This window comes from Lycorma delicatula, chromosome 1 (assembly GCF_047948215.1).
Source record: "Lycorma delicatula isolate Av1 chromosome 1, ASM4794821v1, whole genome shotgun sequence".
NCBI lineage: Eukaryota > Metazoa > Arthropoda > Insecta > Hemiptera > Fulgoridae > Lycorma > Lycorma delicatula.
In genome coordinates this window covers 203,357,968-203,370,142 of record NC_134455.1, presented here as the reverse complement: position 1 = coordinate 203,370,142, position 12,175 = coordinate 203,357,968, and the positions used below count along the sequence as shown (strand labels likewise).

At 30.5% G+C, this 12,175-nt stretch overlaps 1 protein-coding gene across 2 annotated transcripts in view; it reads right to left on the bottom strand.

The window, feature by feature from the left end:
* Positions 1 to 1,647: 1,647 nt before the first annotated feature.
* Positions 1,648 to 12,175, bottom strand: part of LOC142327590 (WD repeat-containing protein 91) — a 101,104-nt gene continuing 90,576 nt past the window's right edge. For both annotated transcript variants that reach the window (XM_075370769.1, XM_075370779.1), the window contains 3 exons: positions 10,619 to 10,846; positions 9,022 to 9,201; positions 1,648 to 2,086 (listed from right to left, as the gene is read on the bottom strand). In XM_075370769.1, the coding sequence (XP_075226884.1) occupies positions 1,931 to 2,086; positions 9,022 to 9,201; positions 10,619 to 10,846 (564 nt within the window). In that variant the 3' untranslated portion in view covers positions 1,648 to 1,930. The remainder of the gene's footprint in view (positions 2,087 to 9,021; positions 9,202 to 10,618; positions 10,847 to 12,175) is intronic.

The window sequence follows — 12,175 nt, the reverse complement described above, 5'->3', positions numbered from 1 at the left end:
CCTGACAATTCACATCAGTTATACTGAAACAATTAAATAATTTTATAATCCACCAACTGTCATTAAAAACATATATCTAAAAAAAAATGAAACTATCATGTTTGCCTATTTCACTTTTAACTCTAAAACAGAAAATCTAAATCCAGACAAATTGTAAACCTTACGGTAAGAATCTCGCAGATATCATTTCTTCTGCTCAAAAAACAAAAATTTCTGTAATATTAATAGAACTGGTTTTAACAAAACTATACTGATATCAAAAACGGTAAGACACTAACATTTCTATTATCTGTTATTAATTTAGAATTTTCTTTTAAAAAAAACATGTTAGATATATGTATATACAATAACAGATATAATAAACAATGTTTAAGCGTTCCATATAATAAGAAAAAAAAGAAAAATTTGTTACAGAATTCTTACTGGCCCAATTTCATTTATTAAACAACGAATAATATAAATCAAATTTACAAAAATAATACAATTCTTATGTATATTTGTTGTTTACTAAATTAAATCAGGCCAGTAAGAGTTCTGTAACAAATTTTTCTTTTTTTCTTATTATATGGAATGCTTAAACATTGTTTATTATATCTGTTATTGAATATCTATTGTCTATTATAAATATTTAATATTTATTTTTTTTTTTTAAGAAAATTCTAAATTAATAAAAGATTAATAAAGATTTTTTATTTATATTACAGAAATTTTTGTTTTTTGAGCAGAAGAAATGACAGCGAGACTTACCAAATGATTTACAATTTCATTGTACTTTTTTCGGATATCACCGCATTTTGTTAGATTATTCTTTTCTTTTTTTTTATGAATTGCTGATTGTTATTTTATGGATTTATATTAAAATTTATTGCCTTTCTAGAACAAATTGAATTTCACGACCAATTTTTTTTGTTGATAATCATATTATTCACTTCATACGATATTTTTCTTTTTTAATAAAACTAGTATAATGACCTTTACGAATCAAAGATCTGTGCTGTAATATTGCACTAATTACTTTGTAAGTATAACCCACGATTTTTATCATTGAATTTGATTTTACCAATCAAATTTATTTCTGTTTTATTTATTACTTTTTTAATAAAACTAGTATAATCAATCTATTGTAAACTAGTACTTTTTTTTTTTTTTTAAATGATGGGATTTTTTTAAAAATAAATGATGGGAATTAAATAAACTGTTTCATCTTCAGTACTTTCATTTACATAACAGCATTTACTATTAAAACAAGCTGTAATATATTTTCTTTTAAATTTTATTATTTCAAGTGCATTATCAAGTTTTGTATGCTACCTAGTACTATCAAGTATTGCTATCTAGTGGCATGATTCTAAAGGTACATTAAAAAATTAATAAAATGACATGCGTTTCATCAAATGGAAAAAAACATTGTCTAACAAAATTTGAGATATTTTTTGAAAATATGTTTTCACATTGATTTTATATTTTTTCCCCATTTTCACTTCACTGTTAGGTTAGATCATGTTTAAAACTGTAAACGTAGTTTGTTGACTTCATCGTCTCTTACCGATGAAATTATAACGAACTCCATGATAAAAAATATTTTCTCTGAGGCCTCAGAATAATGCAGGAGCAAATAGGTTAAACAACACAACTGAAACTATATGCTACCATGTAAACAGAGGTTATTTATTATTCTAGCAAAGATAGTACTACTAGTCGTCTAAGTATAAAATTACACATGAGTTATATTTTATTATTATAAAGGCAGTACTCAGGATTTATCGCCCTCTAAAATAACTAAAGTACTATACATATTGTTGGACCCAATCTTCTCAAATGACAGCCAGCAATCTTCATTCAAGTAACTCCATTACACAATCACATCCACCACCAAAGTGCAATCAGTGGTTTAATTTTATGTGGCACAAGTCAATGATTTCATTGTATGTCAAGGCATCAGTAGAGTTGATACACAGATATTACCGTCAACAGAAGCAGTAATACAAGTACCACACTGATTGGCATTGGTCCAATCACAGGCTACAGTAGCAACATTACAATGCCCGCCCAATTGTAACACATTATTCAGTCCTGTGTTGGTTATCTGTGTAAAAATAATACATTAATATCAGTAATATGATAAATCAATATTCATACCATGTTAATTATACCAGCATTGGTGCATTTAATGGTATGATTGTGAGGAGGCTAATTTTAGTGTAAAGGACCAACGGCAAATCACTTGCTTACAGAATCACTATTCTAATTTCATATTGTGAACTGAACCTTAATATGTTATCTTAAAATTGTTAATTATAAAATGTTTACATTTAGCACAACGAGCCAACCTTGCATTCATACCATTAAAGTATTTTGAATAATATACTCTAATAATATAGTATTTTTATACTCTTCATTACAACATTTATAATAAGAAAATACAGATCAACTTATACAGTTTGAAAGATAGACATTACCTCAGCACTGAAATTATGTTACAGTCCAGCAAATTCATAAACGAACAGTTGGTGAGCCATACAGAGCCAAGTGAACTGTCAAGAGCCGTGTGAGTCATATGGAGCTGAATGCAGCTGTCTGAAGGACACTATAAAAGTCTTTCTTTAAATAAAACTTGAACGTTCCTCATTTAAGGAGTCACCAAAAATGGACAATTGGCAAGGCTACCAACCTGAGCTATTGTGTAACAAAAAAGTGAAATTTAGCAGGGATACTTTCATATAAAAATTAAATAACTCAATTAAATAACCCTGCATCAACACTTAGTACCCAATTTGATGATTTTATGCATTTGTGAAAAACATGATGACATTTTAAAATTTTAGTCATTGTTTAGTTTAAAAGTAATATGCAGATTGTGAATGCTACGTATCTTCTTGTTTAGCTGTTTTCCTAATTACATATCATAGGCTAGGCTGTCAACAATACGAGGTCTGTAAATAAAGTAATGAGACTGGTTCAGAAAAATTTTTTATTTACAACCAATTATAAACGGACTCTACCATCTTCAAAATAGTTCCCTTGGGAAGCCATGCAATGCTTCAAATGGTTTTCCCACTCTTCATAAAAGTGTTGGAACTCAGAAACCGGAATATCCTTCAGATGATCAATTACATTTTTTTTTTTTATGTCTTCTACTGTTCCAAAATGGCGCTCTCTTTGAGGTGTTTTTTTAAAGTTGGGAACAGGAAAAAGTCACAAGGATCTATGTGAATAAGGTGGTTGAGGAACTATAGAAATGTTTTTCTTTCCCAAAAACTCATTAATTGAGAGTGCAGTGTGACAAGGTGCATTATCATGATGTAGAATCCAGTTGTCTGGATTGATGTCTCACGCGGCACCTCTTTTCCGCAATCTTTCAAGAATTTCTTGCTAAACATATTGATTTACAGTCTGTCCTTATGGAATGCCATTACTATTGAAGAAACAAATTAGCATGGTTTTGATATTTGATTTGCTCATTTTCTTTTTTTTGGATGTGGTGAGTTTGATGAGTGCCACTCCTTGCTCTGGCATTTTGTTTCTGGGACGTACTCAAATATCCAAGATTCATCACCAGGAATAACAATTTTTTAGAAAATCAGGATCAGTTTCAATTCGTCCTAGAAGATTTCCACCCTGTTGTTTTTCTGTTCAACAGTGAAGTTTTTTGGGGCCAATTTTGCACAAACTTTTTTCATGCCCAATTCTTTGTCAAAATTTCATGGACTGTGGTATGGTTCAAATTCAGTTGTTCTGCAATCATTCTGACAGTTAATCGCCGGTCGTACCGTATCAAGTCTATGATTCACTCAACATTGTCGTCACTTTTTGACATTAACGGTCTTTCAGAACAAATTTTTTTTTTTTTTTGTAATTTTTGTGGATCGTCTGCAACTGATTCTCGGCCATCTGAAAATACTTTATACCATCTAAAAACTTGGGCTCATGACAGATCATCACTTCTATACCCCCTTTTCAATTTTTAAAAAGTTTCATTCTCACAGAGCTTAACACAAAACTTGATTGCACAACGTTGCTCATAATTAGTATCACTCATTTTTGTAATGCACAACAAAAACTCATTTCACAAAAATTATGTTTACATCTCACCTGGCAACAATAGACTAAAAATATTAATACCAAATATAAATCAGCTGGACTAAAAATATTAATACCAAATATAAATCAGCTGTTCATATAACCATATGTTTACTAATAACTTTACAGTGTTGCAACTTGGCTGCCAAAAAAAGTAGTCTTATTACTTTATTTGCAAACCTCGTATGCCTCCACATTTCTCTGTGAAGAAACCAGTGCTCACATTCCTTTAAATTCACTTCATTTGACTAAATCCACCCATCTCCATGTCCATTCTCTTTATATAACTCCAGCTTCTTTCTATTCCCACATTTTCTACAGTATTTGTTACCAATCTATTCATTACAGGTCCCTAAATCGTTTTAACTTTGTTACACCTATCAGCAAAATAAATATACATAATTTTTCTCTGATTTCTTGATTTCAATTTATCTCCTACTTTTCCCAATTGTAATCCTTAAAAATTTCATCTCACTGCTTGAAGCTTACTTAATTCTTTGCTATTTGAAGTCAAAGCATGAACAGATATGTCACAATAAATATTCTTCTTTATAGCTAGCTCCTAGTATTTTAAAGGCACTTTCCTATCTCATGATCTTCTAAAATCAATAGCCTTTTGAATTCTTGCTCCTAATGCTTCATCTATTCTTCCATATTTTCTTACCAATGTTCCCAACATTTGAATTCCTTTAACTGTACATATTCCCACCCAGCTACACTTACATATTTTACATTCCTTTGGTATGTTTATACCAGTATATCCTGTTTTTCCTTTATTTCACTTTATTTCTTGATTCCAAATGGCCTTAAACTTTATTTTTCTTCTCCAAAACCACTTTCCGCTTTACCTTATTCACTTTCTAATACTTCTTCAAGTAGTTTCAATGTATCTGATCCCTCTATAGTTGTATTTTTTCCTTCATCCTTTTTAAAAACTAAGGTATATAAAAATCCTTCTCATTCCTTTCATACTGATCTAAAAATACTATCTAGCCACTGAATACCCTATTTACATTTGGCTTCAGCTTTTGAGTTGACAATTCATCTACACCAGGTGCTCATCATCTTTTTAAGACAGACACTTTCTATTTCTTGCATTGTAATCCCATTTTCATGTTCACCCTACTACTCCTTTTCCATTCCCACAATTTGTTAATCCCATTTTCATGTTCACCCTACTCCTTTTCCATTCCCACAATTTGTTACTTTCATGTTAATGTTATCACGTATGAGGTGTATTCAAAAAGTAATGAGAATTTTGAAATTTCACAGGATGTATTAATCCGATTCTCTGGATTTTTTCGTTGTTGTATTGGTAAACATGTTTGAAAAGAATCTGTACATTTTTAGCCATATTGGATGTTTTAGTGTGTTGTCAGCTGACAAAAGGATAACAGATGTTTTGGTACGATCGGCGATTTTTTATTTGTATAAATAATGGATCAGAGAATTTGTATTAAATTTTGCTATAAATGTTTTTAAACATGTATAGCATGTTGTTACAACATGCATGTTTGTAACAACATGTATACATGTTGTTTATAATGTTTTTAAAATTGCTATACATGTTTTATAAATGTTACATATTGTTTTTGATGAGTCTGCTATGAGTAAAGCAAGGGTTTATGAGTGAAATAAGCATTTCCAAGAAGGTCATGATGAAGACGTTGAAGATGACGAGTGCCCCAGATACCCCAGCCCATCAATAACCAATGAAAATGTGGAAAAAATGAAAGAAATGATTATGAATTATTGCCGAATCAATCAGAGAAGTCGCTGATTATGTTGGGATATCAATTGGCTCATTCCATGAAATGTTTTCAGATGTTTTGAATATGAACAAGTGACAACAAAATTTGTTCCAAAATTGTTGCATTTTGAACAAAAACAGCGGCAAATGTAAGTTGCTCAGGAGTCGCCTAAATGAAGTCAAAAATGATGCAGAACTACTGAAACGTGTAGTCAAAACTAAGGTTCAATCATCCCAATGGAGGCATTCTGGATCATGAAGACTAAAGCTCGACAAGTACGGTCAAATGTGAAGGTTATGTTCTTCGATTTTAATGGCATGGTGCATCATGAGTTCTTGCCACAAGGTCAGACAATCAATAAGGAGTATTACCTACAAGTTCAATGCTGTTTGCGTGAAGCAATCTGAAAAAAACACCTGGATTTGTGGCAAAACAATTGATGGGTTTTGCACCATGATAATGCGCCTGCTCACACTTCATTGCTTGTTCATCAATTTTTAGCCAAAAACGACACTAATGATACTCCAGCCACCATATTCGCCAGACATGGCCCCATGTGGCTTTTTTCTATTCCCAAAAATAAAGAGAACCTTAAAGGGCCATTGTTTTATAAGCATAGATGAAATTAAAAGCAAATAGCTGAAAGAGCTAAACAGTACTCCAAAGATCGGGTTCCAGAAGTGTTTCAGGGATTGGAAAAAGCACTGGCATAAGTGTATAATATCTAATGGGGATTATTTTGAAGGGGATAATATTAATGTAGATGAACAAAAAAAATTCTTTCCAAAAAACAAAAATTCTCATTACTTTTTGAACACATCCCATATACCAAACCTAATATTCAGCAGATTAAAAAAAATACTCCTTCCATCACACTAATATCCAAGCATTATCAACTGATCTTTATCATAATTCATAACTCTCATTTCTTCCATATCACCCCTCCTCTCCACAAACCTGTACACATATTTTTACCTCACTTCATGGTTTTCTTCCAAATCATCAGTAAAATCCTTCTGACATTTATAAATTTCCAGCTGTACTATTTTTATATTTTTGTACATTAATCTTACAACTGTAATACTGTAATGTTATTGCCTTATAACTTTAGTTTTCCTTATTTCACAAACTGTCTGTAAATCAATGGTTTACCCTATGGTAACATAGGATAATAATACCATTGATACCTGCTATAATTACTTCTGCTACTTCAGTTACGTCCATAATTTTACTTTTCTATGTAATATTCTATAATCTATTAGGATTCTTCTTTTAGCTAGCTTTTTTAAATCATGTATTTCCTATTGTAGACAATATTCTACTAATTTTCTTCATCACCATTTCTTGCTTTTACATCTCTCTTCCACTAGACTTTATAATCCCCTGGTAACATCTTTTCTGTTTCCTTTCTATTCTGTTTCAGTTTACCCTAAAACATCCAATTCTTTCTCCATTTGTGCCTCATAAAATCAATTAACTCTTTCATTTAAGGGTATTGCATTTGCTGTTGGAACATTAAAATCTCTCTTTCCTACTATCCTTCATTTTGTTAACGGATAACTCACTTTTCATACAACTACCACTTTTATCAGACTTGCATTTCACTGGTAAACAATGCTCTCTTTTTTACCTTTAATTCTTTCTTCTTCATTTTTTATAGGCTACAAATACTATGGTATACCCATTCATCATAGTGTTTGCTGCAACACAATTAATTATGGTATATTACAAAGGTATTTACATATTAACGCCACCGCAGCTACAGCTTTATTTAAAATTGATTATTTATTAAAATATAAAATATAGAGAGGAACAGTAACATAAGCTGAAGGTGTCAGAGAAACCAACAGAAAAATTGAATTACCACTTATGATCAACGGTTGTCCTGAATGGATATAAGATGCAGCTTCAAAACATTCCCAGAATGTATCTTCTATTGAAAAAAGTAAATCGTGAGAGAAAAATTATTTCATAATTTGGCAACATTCACAAGATGTTAACATTTTTATTTAATGCTTTGTATTGGTAATAAATCTACACTACATTTTGTATAAATCTGGCCAAATTTTACATAATTCCAGAAAAAAACACGAATGTCAATAAACAGAAGGAAATCTTTTTCATTTTTTCTTTGTAATACTAAACAGTAGAATTCCCTAAATTAGACACAATGCTTTTTAGTCTTATTTTGATAAATTGATTCTGTCTTAATTTGTAAGTGAGGCTTTCTCTACTTTGATTCACCACAAAATTATACTCGTACATAAAATACATCAGTGATATCACTATATAATTGACATTAGCAAGTGTGATTATAATATAAATCAGTAAATTATTTTAAAATCATAAAGCCAACTGTATATAGCTGATAGCAAAGTTATCATTTATTTAACATGTTGGTAGCCCACAAGTAAAATACACATAGAAGCTCAGGTTTGTAAAGTAGAAAAAAAGCACATTTTAAAAAAAATTTGATTTCTTTTCAACAGCGCATTAAAATTAAATTCAGATCTCAATTAGGACTTATTGTGTTAAAACCAAAAACACGTTTTGGTACATGAAACCAAAAAACTTATCAAAAGTTTAAAACAATATAAAACTATAGAAAAGATTTAGAAAAATGGATTATATTTAAATAATACAAATGTTGGATCACAAAAACTTAGAATCATTTGCTTAATTTATTGGCAAAAATCTGTTAACTTCCATTCTACTTGTGAATAAAATAACAGGAAACCTATTTTTATTCACTATTTTTGAACAAATACTGTTAAAGAAATACCAATAAATAAATAAGAAATAGTTCTTATTTTTTACCTTTAATAAATGAAAGACTTAATTAGCTTATTTCGTAATAATTATAACAAGACAAAAAATACTATTCTAGACAATATATAGATAAAGTACATATATAACATAGAAAACTTCAGATAAATATAGTTTTTGTAATGAACAAAATTAAAATAGTATACTTAACATAAAAACATGAGAGCTTGGAATAAATTATCAGTAAAGTCAAACGAGCAATTTATTCAATTAATTAGTATAATAATGTACAAAAATTTTCAAACATAAGTAGTTCATAGCAATTGAAAAGATTCTGTAAAATTAGTCCCTACTCTTTAATACAACATTAAATCTTCATATAAAATAAAAAAAAGTTAAGTAATAAAAAAAAAACTATTTTTACCTGATAGATGTTGGCACCAGAATGGGCACAGCAAATGAGAGCGTGGTTACCAGACTGATCAAGACAGAATGCTTGGCTAAGAGGACTGCTAGCCAATATCGCATTAGATCCTATAGGGATGTCAGTTAGTGTTGCTTCCCAAGCAGGTATACCTCTCTGTGTAAGACTGTGACGACACAGCTTGAAAAAAGAAGGAATTGTTTAGATTTGGAATTATGTATTATATATAAGTAAACAAACATCTCAAACAAATAGGTTTTTAAATATATATGTTATCGTGTAATATGCTCTTCTAGCTGGGGCAGTTACAAGCAAGTACAACACAAATTATTTCACTACTATCTTGTCATTAACATTACAAGTGTACTACTGTTCACCTACTGTATTACTGTAGTACAGATAATTCAAGAAGAACAGGACATGTTCAAATGATGAAAATAAAGAAGAGAGCTCGTATAAATGTAGGTTTGGAAATGCTTCATTAGCTTGTGTCAGCTGGTGAAAGATTTTGCCCTGATTTCTGTGCATTCAGTAAAATTAAGCCAAACTCCAATTTTTGGGACCCAAAATCATAAAAAAAAATTAAACAGTTAATTTAGAGGTTTTTTACATGAAATCTGATCCAAGATTGAAAAAATTAGGTTCCAAAACTATACTTTTAATAGTTTAAAGAAATATGGGTTGTTGTAGTGAATTTCATTGAGTAAAACGGCATGAATAAAGATCACAGAAACTAAATACAAGTGCAAGAATTTCAGAGTTTATTAAAAATACAACACATCAAAATGTGACAAATTTAATTTCTAGTTTTACTAACTTCAGGCCAGGCAGGTAAGGATAACTACTAAGATTATAATAATTATTTCTTTGAAATTTAGCAGTCTTTACTTTATTTTTTTTTAACACTTTACGAAGTTTCAGGAGATAAACAATTTTGTTATAAAGTTTAAACCAAAACACTTAATGACAGTTTGTCTACTTGAAAAGTGCAATTACAATGTACTGAAAGTATTTTATTTAAAAAATAACATAATTATATTTATACAATGCTGAACTTCATGGAGGAATGGTAAAATTTCTGCTTTTCATCTAGAAGGCCATATCCCAGTCAGCTTGGCATTTGCCATAACCTAATTCATCTAACATCAACAAACTGTAATTGGGCAGCAGCCTGTGTTTCTGGAGTAAATAAGTAAGTAAGTTACTTATTTTGATTCCTGTACAAAATTTTAATTATTGCAGTAAATCAATTCACTTATAAAACACAAAAAACAAAGGTATCTGAAGCCAATTACTTTAATAGTAATGGTATTCATTAAACAGCCAGTCCCAATGACAAGCAGAGTGAAGATATAGATAAGGCTGAGAATTATTTTAGTAAGCTTAGCATTCTGATATGTAGAAGTTTATTAAAATCAGTAAATTGGATGTATAAGGCAATGAAAAACTAGTTTAATTCTTTCTAGTATGGTAGCCCTAGAAGATTCGTTATTCTGAAAATGACAAGTGTCATTCTTTTATCAGGTTGGTTGAAATTTTTAGGTTATAAATACTTAATATACATAAATATCTGAAAACAGTAATGTTAATAACTTACTTTGCCATCCATGCCAAAAGAATAACATGAATTATGATCAGGAGTGAGCTGCAGGCAAAGTACAGCACCTAGATGTGCACTCCATGAACCTACACACTCTGAATTGCGAATATCAACTGTACGAACAGTACCATCAGAACAACCTACTACTAACAGCTGACCATTATGATTATATGTACAGCAATTAACAACAAGGTTAGGTCCACCCAAACCCACGCTAAGCGATCTCTGAAAAAAAAGAAAGAATACAAAAAATAATCAACTAATTGCCATTTAATATGGTTCATGAGCAAGTTACACATTTTGTTTATTTTACTGATCACAGGCTTTTATTGAGTGTGTTACACATACACATGGTGGGTACACAAGGTCTTTTTAAAAAGAAGCAATATTTTCAAAGAAAAATTTTATTGCATAACTTACATTAATATTAAGACTTGTCCCCTAAAGTAATTTTCTTCATTACCAACAAACCACTTCTAAAATTTCAGGATGGCATACAGCTCTCTTATCATACTTTTCTTAATATTCTATATGCTTGAAAATAATGAACTTTGACATAAATCACAAGAAATAGAAAGGTTTTTGGGTTGGGTCAAGTCCAGAGAGTATGGTGGTTGAGGTGCAACACTATCATATTTTTCCAGAATATTGCAGATAAAGAGGGGTGCATCATTCAGATTTTTCCACTGTTCCTGTCTCTTTCTGGTTAACCCTCAAAACATCTTCCAAGTAGAATAATTTACCTATCAAATGAATGAATTCATAATGGACAAGCCTTTCCAGGTAAAACAACTATCTATACTACCTTAGATGTTTGACTTGTGTAGGCTTTATTTGGTTGGGTTTCCTTTCCCCATCCCTACAATGGTCACACTTTTGATGTCAACATCATAGCCATAAATCCATGTCTCATCTCCTGTTATTTTGTTTTTCAGTTAGTTTTGTTTAACAGTATCTTTCCAACAATTCTTGACTGATGTTAACACAGTTTAATTTCTGATCATAGATTAATAATACCACAAATTTATTGGCAATACACAGTTTTTCACTTAAAAATCATGTAGCATGATCTAATCCTCATTTTATCAAACAGTTAAGTGACAATGAATTAATCTGGTTATTGTCTGTTGTATGGAAGGGCATAATGGTATTCAGGTTTGTCATCTTCAACCGTCAATTTTCTGCCCACGTATAAAATTTTAACAAAAAATTAACATAACATATTATTCTTGAAGATTTATCATTTTCCTTTTATTAAAAATCTGACATTTATATATGATTCACCTGTAATAACTTGATTAAATATGGTAAGGTGATAAGACAATGGCATTAAATTCATGAAGCTTTCTACCAGCCAGTACTTTTAGAAGAACACACTCTATGTATGCAAGGCCTGCTGAAGTGAGAGATCATAGTAAAGGAAAAAGTTTCAGTTTTCGTAGTTGTGCCTCAGCGTAAACCTTATGCTAAGCTATTGCGAGAAAAGTGAGAGGCCAGTTTGAACCGAAAGCAATCAAAGGTAGTTTTTGTAAATTTAAAAGAGGGGGTTTCTGA